This window comes from Barbus barbus (assembly GCF_936440315.1).
Source record: "Barbus barbus genome assembly, chromosome: 9".
NCBI lineage: Eukaryota > Metazoa > Chordata > Actinopteri > Cypriniformes > Cyprinidae > Barbus > Barbus barbus.
Window position 1 is genome coordinate 9,071,213 of NC_136737.1, and position 18,911 is coordinate 9,090,123.

Here is an 18,911-nt window from a genome sequence, read left to right on the forward strand (position 1 = left end):
GTGCTTACATATCTTAGGTAAGCATATATCTGGTAGATGTAAATTTTGTGACAGTATTGAATCTGTTGAACATGTGGTACTTGAATGCCAAAAGTATGAGAGAGAAAGGATAAAGATGAAAGAAAGCATAAGGTATTTGGGGGAATTCACTTAAGGAACAATCAGTGGGGTGAACCAATTTAGTTTGCTCATGGCACAACTCGTTCAGGTGGTGTTGCTTTTCTTTTGAACAGTTTTCCTGGTATTCAAAAATTTGAAAATTGTTGCATCGTTTTAGGAAATGTGTATGGCTACAACAAGACTATGAAAATGGTGGATTACAAGCCTTTGATTTCTCTTGTATAAATGGTATGTTGAAGGTTAAATGGCTTAAAAGTTTTATTGCAAATGAAAATAATTTTTGGTTTCGTATTCCCAAAGGTTTATTTAGAAAATTGGGTGGAATTGATTTCCTACTAAGATGTGATTTTACTGTTTCCAGACTACCAATAAAATGATCTACCTTCCACCAACAGGTCTTGCTATATTGGAAATTATTCAATTATACAATCACAATTTCACTCCACACAGAACCCCAATATGGAACAATAGGTTTATTCTATTTAGATATAAGTCTCTATGTATTCTAGATTTACTTGAAAAGGGTGTTTGGTCAGTTTTTCATTTAATGAACGAGGATGGGAGTTTGTTATCCTTCAGTGACTTCTGTTCCAAATACAGTTTGCACTGTGAACATAAACAAATTGTGTTTTAAATGCTATTCCAAAAAGTTTTATACATCTAGTACTAAACACTTTTGTTAACATACCAGATGGTTCATGTAAACTCCCGTCACTTCTCTTTAATGGTAATGATCTCAAAGCAATGCTTCCCAACAAACTTATTCGCTCTTGTTTCAATTCTGTACGATATCCGACAGCTTTGTACCAAAACAGTATTTTACAAGCCTATTATAAGCCGACTATTAAAAAATTGCGAACACAGTAGGCCTATGTTAGCTTTCCAGTGGCTCCTAAAGCAAAGGAAACTCATTTTAAAAGATGTACCGGTATGTATCCCTCATCTGAATTTTTAAGACATTGGTTTAACTTTGAAGAAAATGCTTGTACTTTCTGTCAAGACGACATAGAGACAACTGATCATCTTTTCTTTTTTCTTATGTATTCTAGAATTTTCTGGGAAAATATGTCTTATTGGTTGGAGACAAAAATTCAGTCACTGCCAAATTTTGTTAGAAAACACATTATGTTTGGAATGTTATTAGATGATAAAATGAATGAATGTGTTACAATGTGTATTCTGGGCACATGTTTTTCTTCATAAATGCAAATGTATGAAGACGAAACTATATTTGAAGAGGAATGAAGAGACCTCTACCTCTTTTTTATTTTATTTTATTTTTATTTATTTATTTTTATTTTCTTTCTCAGGTGTACGCTTATTGGTACCTTGCATTTATGTTGTATATGTCCCTTGCTTAATAATTATTGATTTACATTAATCAGTGTCATTGTATATTTATATTCTGTGCAATATGTTCAATAATAATAATAATAATAAAAAGAGTATGGCAAAAGTCACTCACTATGACAAAGTCAAAAATAAGGAAATTTTACCACCTAGTGGCCCAAAAGGGAAACTATACCGGAAACAGCACAGAGGGAGGGAGATTGTGTCACTCTGCAGAGTTTCACTAAACCACTACAGACCAGCAGCACACTGCTCTCCAGCTCTTCTGTCACTTTCAGCTTTCAAAAAAGCCTATTACAACATTTCTACTGTGTTTTGTTTTAAATGTCACCTTTAGAATTCAGGTCTGTTGTTATTTGAAGAAAATGTTTGAGAATTTTATTTTCATCTGTTTGTCATGGAGTCTGGCTGGTAAGCAGTTTTATATGATCATTTATGCACATCAACATAATTTTGATATTTATTATTTCCAACGTTCCAACATTTGTGTTCATGATGTTAATTTCAACACTTTTCTCTTCCACCCGCATCAAAGGATTTATTTATTGCACATTATTGAATTATGCTTTGAAATTAGACATTGGGTGCAGAGCAGAGTCAGTAATTGTTTTGCAATGAGAATTTTTAAAATAATTTCATAGAGTAAATATTTGTTGATCAGGTGTATTTGGTGATGAAGTGAAGTCAGAATCAGTGATGGAGGGAGATTCTGTCACTCTACACATCAATGATCCTGATATACAGAAAGATGATCGGATGCTGTGGAGATTTGGGCACAACAACATTCTCATCGCTAAAATCAACAGAAAGAACAATAATAGCATATTTTATGATGATAATGCTGATGGGAGATTCAGATGCAGACTGAAGCTGGATCATCAGACTGGATCTCTGAGCATCACAAACACCAGAACCATAGACTCTGGACTTTATAAAGTATACAGCAGCAGAAGAGAGACACCACTCAACACATTCAATCTTACTGTCTATGGTGAGTAGAGAATGAATTACCCTGTTGACTCCATTTGATCTGTGAGTGCTGCTTCAATGATCAATTTTGGCTGTGGACTCCAAGACAAAGAAGCATCTTTATCATTTTAAACCTGAAATAATATTGCTGACTACATTACAGCTCATTTGGAAACTAAGCATAATGAAAATATTCTGTGATATTTACATTAAAACTTCCATTTTAATCTTATAATTATTGTACTTTTTATGATTATGTAGTACAATACATTAAAATATGCTTTTTTTATAAAAGTATATCTAAAATATAAATTAAATATTGAAAATACAATTTTGTTCAGCATTGTACAATTTTGTACAGCATTCTGGCATTGTACAGAAATAATTTTCACACAATAGATTTTTGAAAACTCGTTTAAATAATCTTATAGTCTTCGGCATGTTTCTTACTATTTTTTTTATGTGAAACTATAAATCAATACATACAACTAATTTGGTTTCGACCCAATTACACATCAACACAAATAAATAAGTTTATTTTAATATTAGTTTTATTAAAAAATATGTAATAATGTAATAAAGTTCAGCAACTAATTCAATACTTTGATATGAACTTGTTGGAGAGAGGGGTTAAGACGATCAGTGTCATCTCTGATATATGTGACACAGCTGTGTCTGACACAATGAACTTCAACTCAACACATCAAATGCTCAAAAATACAATTTAATAGATCAGTTCTCTAATATCTGTTTTCAGCTCATCTACCCATTCCTGTCATCAGCAGTAACTCTTCACACTGTTGTTCTTCATCATCATCATCATCATCATCATCATCCTCATCACAGCAGAATTGTTCATTGTTGTGTTCAGTGTTGAATGTGAGTGATGTGACTCTCTCCTGGTTCAAAGGAAACAGTTTATTGTCCAGCATCAGTGTGTCTGATCTCAGCATCAGTCTCTCTCTACCTCTGGAGGTGGAATATCAGGATAACAACACCTACAGCTGTGTGCTCAACAATCCCATCAGCAACCAGACCACACATCTTGACACTGAACTCTGTCAGCCATGTTCAGGTACATCTGTGGCACTATATCAGTGTTTTCCATTAATTATCTAGACTACGGCGGCCTGCCATAATCTGTCCATAATCAACTCCATAATCAATGTCCATATTTTTAAACTTTTCACAAGGACATAAAACATTGTGTTTCTCTCAAAGTGCATTAAACAAGTGCATTTAACTCTAAAATGCACAAACATTTATTTTAGCTGACCATATTTCTATTTTAATGTCATTCATTTCTTCTCTCAGAAGTCTGTATCCTCTGCTGTGGTTCTACTGAAGCTGTGATCCGATTGGCTCTCTCTGCTCTGGTGGGCGTGGCTACTGTTGCTGTACTGGTTTATGACATCAGAGCCAGAAGTCTTCAAATGAAAGCAAACATCAACATCATACACTGATTAATCAAATATTCAGGGAAGTGGAGATGTTCTTGAACAAGTGGAGACATTACATATTAAAAAAAATATATTTTAAGTAATTATTGATTATTTTTTTCAGAATCTCAATTTTCAGTTTTTAATTTTTATTGTATTTGTAGCACTTTTCACAATGCAAATCTTTCTAAAGCAGCTTTACAAAGAGTAGTGCCTTACAAACACATTACGATTAATCAGACAGTCAATAAATATATTGGTATGATAGTATTTTTTGTTTATTTGTTGGGCTTTTTTGTATTCTGTTGTATTTTTGTAATATAAGTAAAAAAAAAAAAAGATGTCTACGCCTGTAGTTAAAATAATAATGTTACTGCTGAAGGAGTTTGCATTCTGTTTTCTTCTCACTGTAAGTAGAACATCCACGAGAACATGCAAACTCCACAAAGAAAAGACTCCTTGCTCACCCGAGACCCAAAACGGGGACCTTCTTGCTGTGAGGCGACTATGCAGCTCTTTGTTAATTTTAACAAGCACTGCTATATCAGCTCTGAACTGAATGCCAGTAAAGTCAATGATTTAATATGAAATGTTCAGAAACTTGTATAAGCAACCTCTTAAAATACTGAACTGGGAGAAATGGGAACATGCACCAGTAGAAATTGTTCTTAAACTTAATTTCTAAGGTCTTTTGTGTGAAAAACATGTGAGAAGACATACAGACTGTGTGGGAGGTGTTTCTGGAGCAGTTTATTCACACTTACTGCAGAGTTTCACTAAACCACTACAGACCAGCAGCACACTGCTCTCCAGCTCTTCTGTCACTTTCAGCTTTCAAAAGCCTATTACAACATTTCTACTGTGTTTTGTTTTAAATGTCAACTTTTCAGAATTCAGGTCTGTTGTTATTTGAAGAAAATGTTTGAGAATTTTATTTTCATCTGTTTGTCATGGAGTCTGGCTGGTAAGCAGTTTTATATGATCATTTATGCACATCAACATAATTTTGATATTTATTATTTCCAACGTTCCAACATTTGTGTTCATGATGTTAATTTTAACACTTTTTTCTCTTCCACCCTCATCAAAGGGTTTATTTATTGCACATTATTGAATTATGCGAGTGAGTGCAGAGTCAGTAATTGTTTTGCAATGAGAATTTTTTAAATAATTTCATAGAGTAAATATTTGTTGATCAGGTGTATTTGGTGATGAAGTGAAGTCAGTATCAGTGATGGAGGGAGGTTCTGTCACTCTACACATCAATGATCCTGATATACAGAAAGATGATCAGATGCTGTGGAGATTTGGGCACGACAACATTCTCATCGCTAAAATCAACAGAAAGAACAATAATAGCATGTTTTATGATGATGATGATAATGCTGATGGGAGATTCAGATGCAGACTGAAGCAGGATCAGACTGGATCTCTGATCATCACAAACACCAGAACCACAGACTCTGGACTTTATAAAGTCACCAGAAAAAGCTCAGAGAAGCCACTCAACACATTCGATCTTACTGTCTATGGTGAGTAGAGAATTAATTACCCTGTTGACTCCATTTGATCTGTGAGTGCTGCTTCAATGATCAATTTTGGCTGTGGACTCCAAGACAAATAAGCATCTTTATCATTTTAAACCTGAAATAATATTGCTGACTACATTACAGCTCATTTGGAAACTAAGCATAAAGAAAATATTCTGTGATATTTACATTAAAACGTCCATATTAATTATTGTACTTTTATGATTATGTAGTACAATACATTAACATATTCATATTGTTTATATAAAATGATATCTAAAATATAAATTAAATATTGAAAATACAATTATATAGTACAGAAATAATTTTCAGACAATATATGTTTGAAAAATCTTTTAAATCATCTTATAGTCTTAGACACGTTTGTTAATATTTTTTTTTATGATGGATTTTCATATTTGAAGATCTGGGACGAGCAAAACTATAAATCAATACATAAAACTAATTTGGTTTCGACCCAATTACACATCATCACAAATAAATAAGTTTATTTTAATATTAGTTTTATTAAAAAATATGTAATAATGTAATACATTTCATCAACTAATTCAATACCTTTATACTGATACTTCAGTTTCATTTTAAATATGAACTTGTTTGAGAGAGGGGTTAAGACGATCAGTGTCATCTCTGATATATGTGTGATAAACACAGCTGTGTGTGACACAATGAACTTCAACTCAACACATCAAATGCTCAAAAATACAATTGCGCAGAAACCATCCTAAATATTGATCCTATGATAATCTCTCAAATATGCGTACGTCTGATTCATAGAATGAACGTATGAACAGAAAACTTGTGTACGCGTCTCTTTCAGATGTGAAATCTATGAATCACAAATGATCTTAAACTTGCACGCAATTAAATGGTTTCAGCAATCTGCTTTGTAAACGACTCCTAATTAATGCCATTCACATTTAAAGTATCACCAATTATCATAATTTGTAAACTGCAAGAACAGCTTACATTTTAAAAAACCTGCAATACTCAATAAAAAGTGTGTACATCTGCTCAGACCCTGATGTGACACTAAGCACTTTTCCACGTCAAAGAACGTCTTTATAAATATGAGTGCTGGCGTGGATTTAAGTTTACGCACACTCTACGATCAAATCTGAGCGTACGCACATTTTATAATTGAGGCCCCTGTTCTCTAATATCTATTTTCAGCTCATCTGCCCGTTCCTGTCATCAGTAGTAACTCTTCACACTGTTCTTCATCATCATCATCATCATATTGTTCATTGCTGTGTTCAGTGGTGAATGTGAGTGATGTGACTCTCTCCTGGTACAAAGGAAACAGTTTATTGTCCAGCGTCAGTGTGTCTGATCTCAGCATCAGTCTCTCTCTACCTCTGGAGGTGGAATATCAGGATAACAACACCTACAGCTGTGTGCTCAACAATCCCATCAGCAACCAGACCACACATCTCAATATCACTCAACTCTGTCAGCCATGTTCAGGTAGGACAGTGGTGAATATTAGCATTTACTTACTGAGCTGATCTCATAGTGCTGATACTTCATGTAGAGTTTGTTGTAGATCAGACTGACAGATCCATTCACACTAACAGCTCGTTTTGTCTGTTACAGAACACACCCTAACCATATTGTACAGAGTGTTGATCCTTGCTGCTGCTGCTGGATTTCTGTTGGTTGTTGCTGCAGTTATGATTTTATGCACCTGCAGGAAACATAAAAAAGTAAACAAAGAAGGCAAGTATGACCTATTGCTATATATATATATATATATATATATATATATTTAACATTAGAATGATGTGAAAGAGTGTTCTAGTGTTCTATTCAGAGTTTTAGTTTAACGTGTATCATTATTGTTGCAACAGATCAGACATGTACAGAAGAGATCACTTACTCTGAAACAACATTCTACAAAAGAAAAGCACAGAAATCGGTAGGTGCATTTATTTCAGTGCAAGGCTTTTTCTTGTGATCTGTGGATAAAATATTTATGAGGAGAAGAAAGTTAAGGCATTCATTAAGCCAGTGTGTTGTGTCATTATCCCTGAACAGAAATTATAGTGACACTCCATATAAATAAGCAGTGCAACAGTACTTCAGCCATATTTTTACAAGTACAAAGCAATGTTTTTCAGTGATTAGTGCAAACGTCCGATTGCAGTTTTCACACTTGTATTGCATCTGCTAAACCAGCTTTTGGCACGTTGCATCCTGTGTGTGAATATTGCATGTTGTTTAGTCATGGTCTATGTAAGACCATTTTCTTTCTTTTGTTCCTCTCTTCCTACTCTAATCTGCTTATACTCTCTTTTTATTTCTTTAAGTCCTATGTTGTATAAATTAAGGAATCTTCTAATGTTGTGGTAAAATTTAGTGTTTTAGTGTTTTTTTTAACTTGGCTTCTTGACAAGCTTTAAAGTAGGTTCACCATCATTGCTGCAGTGCATGCTGGGAACTGTAGTCCAGCTACAGGCATCACTAATAGGCTGAAACTGTATACAATAATAGTAGTAATAATAATTAAGAGTACATATTTAAAGTTATTTGCTGAATGAATGATTGGTACGTTATACTTTTCTCTTTTGCCATTCCTCATCTTCATTTCCGCTTTGTTTGAATATCCAACAGTGCAACTCAGGATAAGGAGTTAAAATGTTTCCCATAATATAGGGTTTGACACTTATATGTCATAGTATTAATAACATAAAAATACTTTTACCTACGAAAAAATTATTATTAGCAATTGAGATAAAATGCACTAATATTATTCTGTACAGTAGTGTACTTTCATGGTGCAATTTGGACGAATATAAATGCACAGTAATAATCTTGATAAATACTATATTGTTGTGAATGTGTATTTGTGTTTTTTACAGAGAAATCAAGAGGAGGAAGAGGTGCTGTATGCAGGAATCGCTGTGAGATGCTGATTGGACTGTGATTCTGAACTGCTATTCATGTGAAATTACCAATGCTAAGTGACATCTCGTCCTTTATGTTGTATAAAATAAAATAATTTACAGCAGAGTAATTGCTCTTTAGAGTCTTTCCATATCAAATGAACCAAATTTCAGAAACCTCCCCGGCTCAGAATTTTTATTTTTTAATTATTTTTTTCTGATGAAAGATAAACGTATATGGTGATGAAAACCAAAATATTAAATGCCACAGATGTATATTTATGGACTAAAGCACTGTTTTGTAGAGGGGGGTCAAAATGACAATTTTCACCTGAGATTGGAGTCAAATTACATGGGGCTAAAAATTATTGTATAAAGACAGCAGCATCAATATGTTATTTTTGCACAGAGGTTGGTAGATATATTAATAATATCTGTTGACTTCAGAAATCTTTGTTGCATTATATGCCAATGGTGAACATTCAAAAAATGGGAAAAAAGCACTTTTCAAGTTTTTTCTCCAAAGTTTCCTGTAACGTATTCTAATGCCCTTTTATATATTGAGTCTTAACAAACTTTCTTATTGGTATCTTCATTATGGTCCTGTATGATTCAGTTCTAGAGATATTGAGATCTTAATATGGCTCCATAAGTAAACTGTTAAATTGTACACATTTTCAGTGGTCAAAAACCAAATGTGGGTCACTTTGCATACACATGATGATGATTTTTTTTTTTTTAAGAGGAAGGTCTGAAGAACAAATAATATTGAAACTAGAAACCTAATTTCCGTGTGTCAAAACAATTACACTGAACATACCTGTCTGAGTGCCATAAATATTCCTTTTCCAAAGTTTGCATGCCTGTAACTCAAGACGTGTTAAAGATATCTCATTATGATTTTAGATTCTAGTTCTTAATAAACTTTTCTTTTGGAATCTTTATTTTTAAGGCCCTATATCGTTCAGTCCCAGAGATATGGAGATCTCAATGCAGCGCCATATTCAGATTCAACACAAAACCAGGAAAACTAAACACATTACACCAGACTAGTTCTTAGGTCATTACACTGGCTTCCAGTTTTATTCAGAATCAATTTTAAAGGACTTTTAATTTGTGTAAACATTACATTTAATAATGGTAGTGAGGATTAAGCCATGGTTTTGTATTTACATTACATTTACATTTGCTGTGACATTTTGTAGAGTAAAAGTCTTTAAAAGTTAAATGCATTTCATTTTTATTGCTTTATGCTTTCTTTTGTACAATATTGAATAAAGATCCCTTAGATATATTCCTTATATCTGCCTCATTTTGATCTGTTAAAAAAATAGACTGTAATGTGTTTACAATTGTTTACAGGCAGGAAAAAATTTAAAGGTGAGCAACTGATGTCAGGATGTCAGTAGACTGGGTAGATTAATTCATAAACTCATAAAATTTCTTGATCTTTCTTGAAAAATTTCCCTTCGTGCTGTGCAAATACAAACAGGAGACAGAAGACAATGAGCAGCGCTGAATCAGAGACCACACTACATCCGGTGTAGACAGCACTGCTGATTATAATGGTCTCTGTTGTCTTTTGTCACGTTGCGCTGCTCGCATCTAGTGTAGGCATGGTGTAAATCACAGGTGTCAAACTCAGTTCCTGGAGGGCCACAGCCCTGCAGAGTTTAGATTCAACCCTAATAAAATGCAGCTGATCCAGCAAATCAAATCCTTCAGGTTTATTTGAAAACTATACGGTTTGTGTGTTGGAGCAGGTTTGGAATTAAACTTTGCAGGACTGCGGTCCAACCATGGAACCGTTTTAGCAAATCAGACAGCTATCCAATCAATAAAAATGCATTAAAGAGATAGTTCACCCATCAAAATGAAAATTCTGTTATTAATTACTCATCTTCGGAACAGTCCACAGTCCATGTGACATCAGTGGCGCAACTTCAGTTTTGCGAAGCTACAAGAATACTTTTTTTTGCGCAAAGAAAACAAAAATAACATCATTTATTCAACAATTCTTGTCCCTCAAGTTGTGTCTTCCCCCATTTTGGAGAGTACCCAAGAACATAATCAACGTAATCAGTGCTGTTTACGTTCTGGGGAAAGTGCGCACATGCGCCGTGATACTCTCTAAAATGGCTGAAGACGGTTACTCGGGGAAGAAGAATTGTTGAATAAAGTCATTATTTTTGTTTTCTTTGCGCACAAAAAGCATTCTTGTAGCTTCGCAAAAATTAAGTTGCACCACTGATGTCACATGCACTATTTTAGCGATGTCCTTACTACGTTTCTGGACCTGGGAACATTACAGTTAGGTTGCTGTCTATGGGAGAGTCAGAGAGCTCTCGGATTTCATCAGAAATATCTTAATTTGTGTTATGAAGATAAACAAAGGTCTCATTGTTTTGGAATGACATGAGGGTGAGTAATTAATGACAGAATTTTCATTTTGGGGTGAACTAACCCTTTAAGTCACTTGGTGTAAACAGACCCACAGATGACTTGAAAAACACTTAAGTGGTGTGATATTAGGCAGCTTTACATCTTAAAAGTGTTCTTACATCTTAAAAATCTCATCATAGCTGTGGGTGTTTCCACTGAAAACAATCCGTTAAACAGTTCAGGAAGATGTTGACCACAAGTGGAAAAAACACTTGTTGAAATGAGAAGCTATGAAGAAAAAAGCTGACAACGACCCAAAAAAAATCTGTGAACTTTAGTCCCTTCAGTTTAAATTCCAAACTGTTCTTAATTCTAATTTTTATTTCTCATCATTACTATTTTAACAAATTGTTGCATTTATGGCTGTTAAAGTTTTCTAAAATACACTGATCCACAGATGGTCTGATCAAGTACATTCATAGTGTTCAGCAGTTAAAATCATTGTTTGAATTAGTCAGTATTTTTATGATAATCAAACGCCATACAAACTAAATCAGTGGATCCCAACCAGCCCCAACAGTGCATAAAGAGACAAGCAGGAACTAAACCACCAACAACAGCTGCACCAGTCGACTGATTTACCACATGAAAAGCTTTCCAGCAAGACAGATGAGTTCAAAACAACAATCTAAATGATTTTACAGCAACAAAACAGTTGCTGTTAAATCTTTTTTGTAAAATATAGTCACAAATGATCAATTAAGAGCAGATGAGAGAGAAGAACTTTAACTGTAGACACACCTTAACCTTTTAACATGATGTAGCTTAATGAACTTGAAACTGAATGAAACTGAAGCTTTCAGGAGCCACAAGTGACAAAAGGATTTGTATTGTAAAAACACAATAGAAGTGAAAAATGTATAGCTAAATTGTACTCTGTATTTTTTAAAGGGGGCATTAAGGTTGAATAAAATGAATTCATAATCACTTAAATTACATTTATTTATAAATGATATTTAGCCTATACTCATTGATAAATACTCAAAGCAGTTCAATAGCATCTCCACTGTCCTTAGTATCTTGATGGTGTCTTCTTTCCTTCTGGCTCTGATGTCATAAACCAGCACAGCAACATTAGCCACACCCACCAGAGCAGAGAGAGCCAATCGGATCACGGCTTCAGTAGAACCATAGCAGAGGAGACATCTGAGAAAACAAATTGACAATGTTGAAACAGAAATATGATTTAGTTTTGTGGAAAAATATACTTGATGCCATACCTGAACATGGCTGACAGAGTTAAGTGATGTCCAGATGTTGAGTCTGGATGCTGATGGGATTGTTGAGCACACAGCTGTAGGTGTTGTTATCCTGATATTCCACCTCCAGAGGTAGAGAGAGACTGATGCTGAGATCAGACACACTGATGCTGGACAATAAACTGTTTCCTTTGTACCAGGAGAGAGTCACATAACTCACATTCACAGCTGAACACAACAATGAACAATTCTGGTACAGACTCAGAGCAGAACAGTCCTTGCTGATAAGAGGAACGGGCAGACAAGCTGGAGAATATTAGAGAATATATCAAATTCAAATAAATAATAAACCTGTGATATTTGTAATTTCATTAATATTTAAACCTGATGTGAAGTATTAAAGAAATGGTTATAAATGGTTATAAATGGTTATAAAATGATATAATTAATTACAACAATGCTTGAAATGCATGAATGAGTTTTTACAAATAATCTTCTATCATTTTACAATACAGTACACAAAGGTAAGTAATCCTCTACTCACCATAGACAGTAAGATTGAATGTGTTGAGCAGTGTTTCTGTCCTTCTGCTTTATTCTTTATAAAGTCCAGAGTCTGTGGTTCTGGTGTTTGTGATACTCAGAGATCCAGTCTGATCCAGCTTCAGTCTGCATCTGAATCTCCCATCAGCATTATCATCATCATCATAACACCTGATCTTGTTGGTTTTTTCTGTTGATTTGAGCAATGAGAATGTTGTTGTGCCCAAATTTCCACAGTATCTGATCGTCTTTCTGTATATCAGGATCATTTGATGTGTAGAGTGACAGAATCTCCCTCCATCACTGATACTGACTTCACTTCATCACCAAATACACCTGATCAACAAACAAATATTTACTTAGAGGTTTTTAACAATTTTCAAAAGTTATCCAAAATTTAGTGATTGCAAAAGAACTCTTCATTTTACACCAAAGTATTCAGCCATATTAGTCTGATAAAACATGAAAATATGATCAAATATGGAAATAAAAATATGGACATATATAATAATAAACTAAATAATGTGCAGGTGAACAAATGATAATATAAACAGAGCTGAAGCCATAAAATACTTACCGGCCAGAGTCCATGAGCACAAACAGATGCAAATAAAATAAATTTTTTAGCAGTTCACCAAACGGCTTTGCGACTGAACTGTTACAATAATCAGGTCCTGACACTCTTGTTAATGTAGAATGTGTTGCCAGTCTGTATTAAAGCGGTTCAGCGAGTGTGAATAAACTCCTCAGTAGCACCTCCCACACAGACAGATCTATTTCAGTAATTATTTTTGTTTAAGAACAGCTTATTACTGACTGTTCTGCCAACATTTTATTTACATAATTTTACAATGTATTCTTTCTCAAACCCCAGATTAGTCTATTAGTCTATTATGAAATTTCTTTTGGACCTTAACATAGGGCAAAAATCCCCCATGCAAATTTAAGTTATGGGGGAAAATCCAGATTTTTATATTTACTGTATAGCATGCATTTGAGCATTATCAGGATTGCTATATGTGACCCTGGAGCACAAAACCAGTCTTAAGTCACTGGAGTATATTTGTAGCAACAGCCAAAAATACACTGGGTCAAAATTATTGATTTTTCTTTTAAGCCAAAATTCATTAGGATATTAAGTAAAGATCATGTTCCATGAAGATATTTAGTAAATTTTCTACTGTAAATATATCAAAACTTAATTTTTGATTAGTAATATGCCATGCTAAGAACTTAATTTGGACAACTTTAAAGGTGATTTTCTCAATATTTAATTTGTTTTTGCACCCTCAGATTCCAGATTTCCAAATAGTTGTATCTCGGCCAAATATTGTCCGATCCTAACAAACCATACATCAATGGAAAGCAGATGATGATAATGTATAAATCTCAATTTTGAAAAATTTACACTTATGACTTATGGTTTTGTGGTCCAGGGTCACATATTTCCATTATTATCAGCATGATTGTAAACGTGATTCTAATATTATAACATTAAATAAATGAATAATGAAGACAGATTAATTATTAGTATTGTAATTGTATTGCTGTTTTATTGTACATCCTAAATATAAAATCTGAAATTTATATATTCCCTCCTCTGATTTCATGTTATTCCCTGAGGACCCCCTGGATGGTTGAGTTCAGTTCATGAATCTTTCCACTGGCCTTCACATTTGGGGATTCATTTTTGTTTTAATAATAGAAAATCCTAAAATTTAGTTTTTAGAAAGACTTCACATTCTTCTGTAGATCAAACAATGTCATTTTGAAGGGTGGAGCTATACTGGAGGAGTTTATTCACACTCAATGCACGGCTTCACTAAACCACTTCAGACCGACAGCAGTCAGCTTCTTTTGCTTTCTTACAAAACATTCAACACACGAGTGTCAGGACCTGATTATTATAACAGTTCTTTTATTAAACTGTTTTGCAAACTGCTAAAGAAAATGTTTCTTTTCATCTGTTTGTGCTCATGGAGTCTGGCTGGTGAGGATTTTTATGACTATTATTTCCATCAGTTATTTTTTCCGTTATTGTTGTATCAGAATAAAATATTTCAATACTTTTGTGTTATTGCTACTAGAATGAGTCTTCATTGAAATTAGTGCAGTTTTTTTTTTTTTACGTGGCAATTTATAAATAATTTTAAAATGACTAAAACTGTCAGAAAGTCTGTTAATTGAGTAAATATGTGTGTTTGTTCATCAGGTGTGTTCGGTGTTGATGCAGTGAAATCAGTGTCAGTGATGGAGGGGGAATCAGTCACTCTTAACAGTGATGTTACTGATATACAGAAAGATGATCAGATCATGTGGAAATTTGGAAACAACAGCATTCTCATTGCTCAAATCAACAGAAAGAACACGAACAGCAGGTGTTATTATGATGGTGCTGATGGGAGATTCAGAGACAGACTGAAGCTGGATCATCAGACTGGATCTCTGATCATCACAAACACCAGAACCACAGACTCTGGACTTTATAAAGTAACCAGCGGAAAAACAGAGACGCCGCTCAACACATTCAATCTTACTGTCTATGGTGCGTTAAAACACTTTCACCCTCTCACAAGTTTTCTCTACTATGTATGCCCACTGAAAATGTAAAAGGTATTGTCTTTTTTACAAATAGTTGCATTTATTTTGCAAATATGAATTATAAAAAGGTCCAATAGTACATATATAACTGTTTTCAGTGATTATTGTGTTCTCTCTGAAAGTCATGAACATTTCCAGCACATATATAAAATTATCGTGTGAGGATCCTGTAATAAAATTTTTTTTTCATGTAATCAATTTTGCTTGATATTGATACTTTCATTTAATTTTAAAAATGTAAACACGCACCCTTTATAAGTGTTGAAAAAGTTGGAGAAAGTTAGTGGCAGCAATGACCTCATCAGCAGTAACACTTCAAAAAAATCATCATCATCAAGATCGTCAGTGTCCAAATGTTCATTTCTGTGTTCAGTGAATGTTAGTCATGTGACTCTCTCCTGGTACAAAGGAAACAGTTCATTGTCCTTCCATCTGGAGTGTCTGGATGATTCCTACAGCTGTGTGGTGAACAATCCCATCAGCAACCAGACTCAACATCTCAACACTGAACTCTGTCAGCCATGTTCAGGTATGTCTGTGATAATATTTAGTGTTTATGTACACATTCACTCACACTAATGACCGTCTCCTTCTCATCCTCCAGACTCTGTATCTCTGATAGTGCTGGTTTATGCTGCTGCTGGATCTCTGTTGATCGTAGCTGCAATCGGGATCTTCTGCATTTGCAGGAAACACAGAAAAACAGACCAAGAAGGCAAGTGTTACCTACCACTTATATATTATTAAAATATACACATTATATTTCAACAAGTGTTTTGTTTCTATTATTACTGTTGAAACAGTTGAGGCTCGAGGAGAGGAGATCATTTACGCTGATCCAATATTCTACAAAAGAAACACACAGAAATTGGTAAGATCTTTATTTCTGTGTATAGTGTGTCTCCATATTAATTCTTTAGGTGTGTGTTTAATGATTTACATAAATGACAGCACCACACGGATATTTATAAAAGCAGTACATTTACATATTTCAGTGTCCCTTTGTCTTCTGCTCTGATGTGTTCATATTGTATAAGGTCACAGAAGACAATGATTTAGAGGCCTACAAATAAATTTAGGCAACTTACACACCACATTTAAATGCTATAAAAAATGCAAAATAAATAAATAAATTAAAATGTTGGGCATCTTTTTTTGGCCGTTGTGTCTTATTAAATTTTTGAAGGCTATATGTGCTCTTGAAATGTTGCCATGTCCATTTATTATTAGCAAAGCTTTAAAAAGCGTCTGGGCTTGTTGTTTGCGCTCAAATCATAAAATGATCCAGTTTGTGGAGTTAATAAACTCTGTATACGTTACATAGCATTTTTGTAAATATAGTTGTATTTTTCGGGAGTTAATCCGGTTATAGAATGCGATTGTAAATTACTGACCGGTGTGTGTACAGAACAGGATTAAGCACAAAAGGTGAATTGCAATCCAAATTTATCTGCAGTATGTATGTGACCTCATTCATTCCCCATTTGTGGAATTATTCTATGTAATGAGAAAAAAATGGTGTATACAACAAACAAATAGAGAAATACTGAAATATGCATATCTGTCTATTCTCCAAACCACTGCTGATATGAGTGTGCACTGTATGTGCAAGAATGGGATAAATGTCTAGACATACATTACATTTAAAGTGTTTTAATTGACAGGAGGAGGAGGATGACAGATATAGATAAATGTTGAAGAACGTACATTTGTTTTTTCTTGCAGAAGGAGGATAATGTGGTGTACGCAAGAGTCTCGAGAAGTTGAGCAGCTCTTGATCAAACTTTGGGTTGCACCCTCAATAAAGGGAAGGTATTTTATGTTTATACAAATATATACACATTAAAAAAATCCATAAAAGTTGTGCATTTCTCATCATCATTTGAAGTGTTTCCCATAAAAAGGCATAAAATGCAGGGTTGTCACCAGGCCTTTTTTAGGGGGTCTTCTGTGCAGGTGTCAGAAGCAGGTGACAAGGTGTGCATTTATTGATAGATTGTTATGATATTTCATTCTGTGCAGGTTTTTTTTAATTTATTTTTTTTGTCATAAATGCAGTGATGCTGGAGCAATTATGATGTTTTCCCATCCACTGTAACGTTTTTCCTGCATTCACGCTTTATCGCACTGCAGTTGTTTTCCTCCACCAAAAATAGAACGGGAGGACACATTTTATAAAATGTTTTAAATCAAAACTTATTTTTTGTGAATGTTGCATTAGATTAAAATCATGCACAGAAATGATTAAACCCACAATCACACTGTAAAAATGATTTGTTGTTTTTCTTAAATTAAGTAGCCTAAACTTCATTTAAAACAGAGAGAGATTTAATTACTCAACAAAAACTCAGAAAATGTTATGTTATCTGAATAACATTTCTGAATTTTAGTTGATTTGTGAAGATTTTTGAAAGATTTGAAATATTTTTAATTATACCCTCATTGGGGCCTGAGACCCAATTACAGATATTGTGAAAAACAGCTTATTAATTTATAAACTTGTGTTCATGTTTTTAACAATTTTTAAAATGCATGTTTTTTTCATTGTGCATTCCAATTAATCTTAAACAAACTTTAGTTGGGTTACTTTGATTAGGTAAAAAAAAATAACTAAAAAAGAATACAGCAAGAACATGGTAACATAATAAAAAATATGTTATTAAAAATAATTGTGAAAATTAAAAAAACGGAGTTATCTGTTTTTGCAAATAATTTTTATTTTATATATATATATATATATATATATATATATATATATATATATATATATATATATACATATGAACCCTTAATTAATGCATCTTTTGACAGTAACACTGTTGTTCCAAATATGCATGTATTTGTGTTTTGTCTCATTTAAAGTTTTATTTCATTTAAAATATTTTTAGTGAGTTAATGAATGTGGTATTTAGTCAAGGTCAAAAGGTCATATAACAATATATATATAAAATAAAAAAAAATAATAAAAATTGATTTTAATGGATTTTAATCCCAGGCTTTTGAGAACTGTTTTTGTTTTATTTACGTTTGTATCGTTTTCAATCGTTTTGTTAGTGCTGTGGTAATGGGGTACACAGTCCTGTGTGTCTCTGTTGATACAGATGAACCTGATGGAGCGCCACCTGCTGGATGAACATGTTATTTCACTAACAGCGCTCTCTCTTACTGTGGTATTTTATAGTGTAACATTCTTTAAAATGTTATATCCAAGATATGTCTGTATTTCTATATGCCTCATTTTGTACTATATCAAATAAACATGCTTGATTTTTCAAAATATGCAGCTCCACTCACTGTTTATTTGATTTTATATCTTTATTCTGTTTTGACAAATAGATCCATGTTCAGTTTTGCATTGTCAAGTTTGCTGTGTGAATAATGAAATGTAAAATAAAAAAGGTTAAAAACTATTTCAGAATATGGTGTCTTTAAGTAGAATTCACATGGCCACCAAACAAGATTTATAGCAGATCTATACACAATATCCCGCACTGTCAATAACATTCACTGCTTTTTATTATATAAATCAAAATCCCTTCATATTGCTCCTGGATTCTGTATTTACCTACATGTATTCATTTAACAGACACTTTTTCTAGAAAATAAATACTAGAGACACTACCGGGCCATTGCAAATATACTGAAAACAATTAATTCACATTTACAACTTTAAAATACCTTAATAATTGCCAGTAAAAGGTGACAAACATTGACCTCATTTTGCACATGCACATGTTTCTGTTGACAGCACACTGAAGATGTTGACCACTGTAGTGGAAAAGAAATGTTGAGTGTGAAACGAAAAGCTGAGAA

At 33.5% G+C, this 18,911-nt stretch overlaps 3 protein-coding genes across 3 annotated transcripts in view; all 3 read left to right on the forward strand.

Annotated features, from left to right (window-relative positions):
* LOC306875003 (uncharacterized protein) overlaps positions 1-18,911 on the forward strand; it is a 262,032-nt gene that overhangs the window by 81,335 nt on the left and 161,786 nt on the right. The gene's annotated exons all lie outside the window — the stretch shown is intronic.
* On the forward strand, positions 1,678-4,204 carry LOC306875077 (SLAM family member 9-like). The gene is made up of 4 exons (XM_079425469.1): positions 1,678-1,881; positions 2,132-2,461; positions 3,197-3,514; positions 3,754-4,204. Exons 1-4 carry the CDS (start codon positions 1,836-1,838, stop codon positions 3,900-3,902), a joined length of 843 nt encoding a protein of 280 aa, XP_079281595.1. The 5' UTR covers positions 1,678-1,835; the 3' UTR covers positions 3,903-4,204.
* On the forward strand, positions 4,641-9,256 carry LOC306875053 (uncharacterized protein). Its single transcript, XM_079425431.1, has 6 exons — positions 4,641-4,842; positions 5,078-5,410; positions 6,602-6,895; positions 7,025-7,147; positions 7,279-7,346; positions 8,290-9,256. The coding sequence occupies exons 1-6, from the start codon at positions 4,797-4,799 to the stop codon at positions 8,341-8,343; spliced, it is 918 nt and encodes a 305-aa protein (XP_079281557.1). The 5' UTR covers positions 4,641-4,796; the 3' UTR covers positions 8,344-9,256.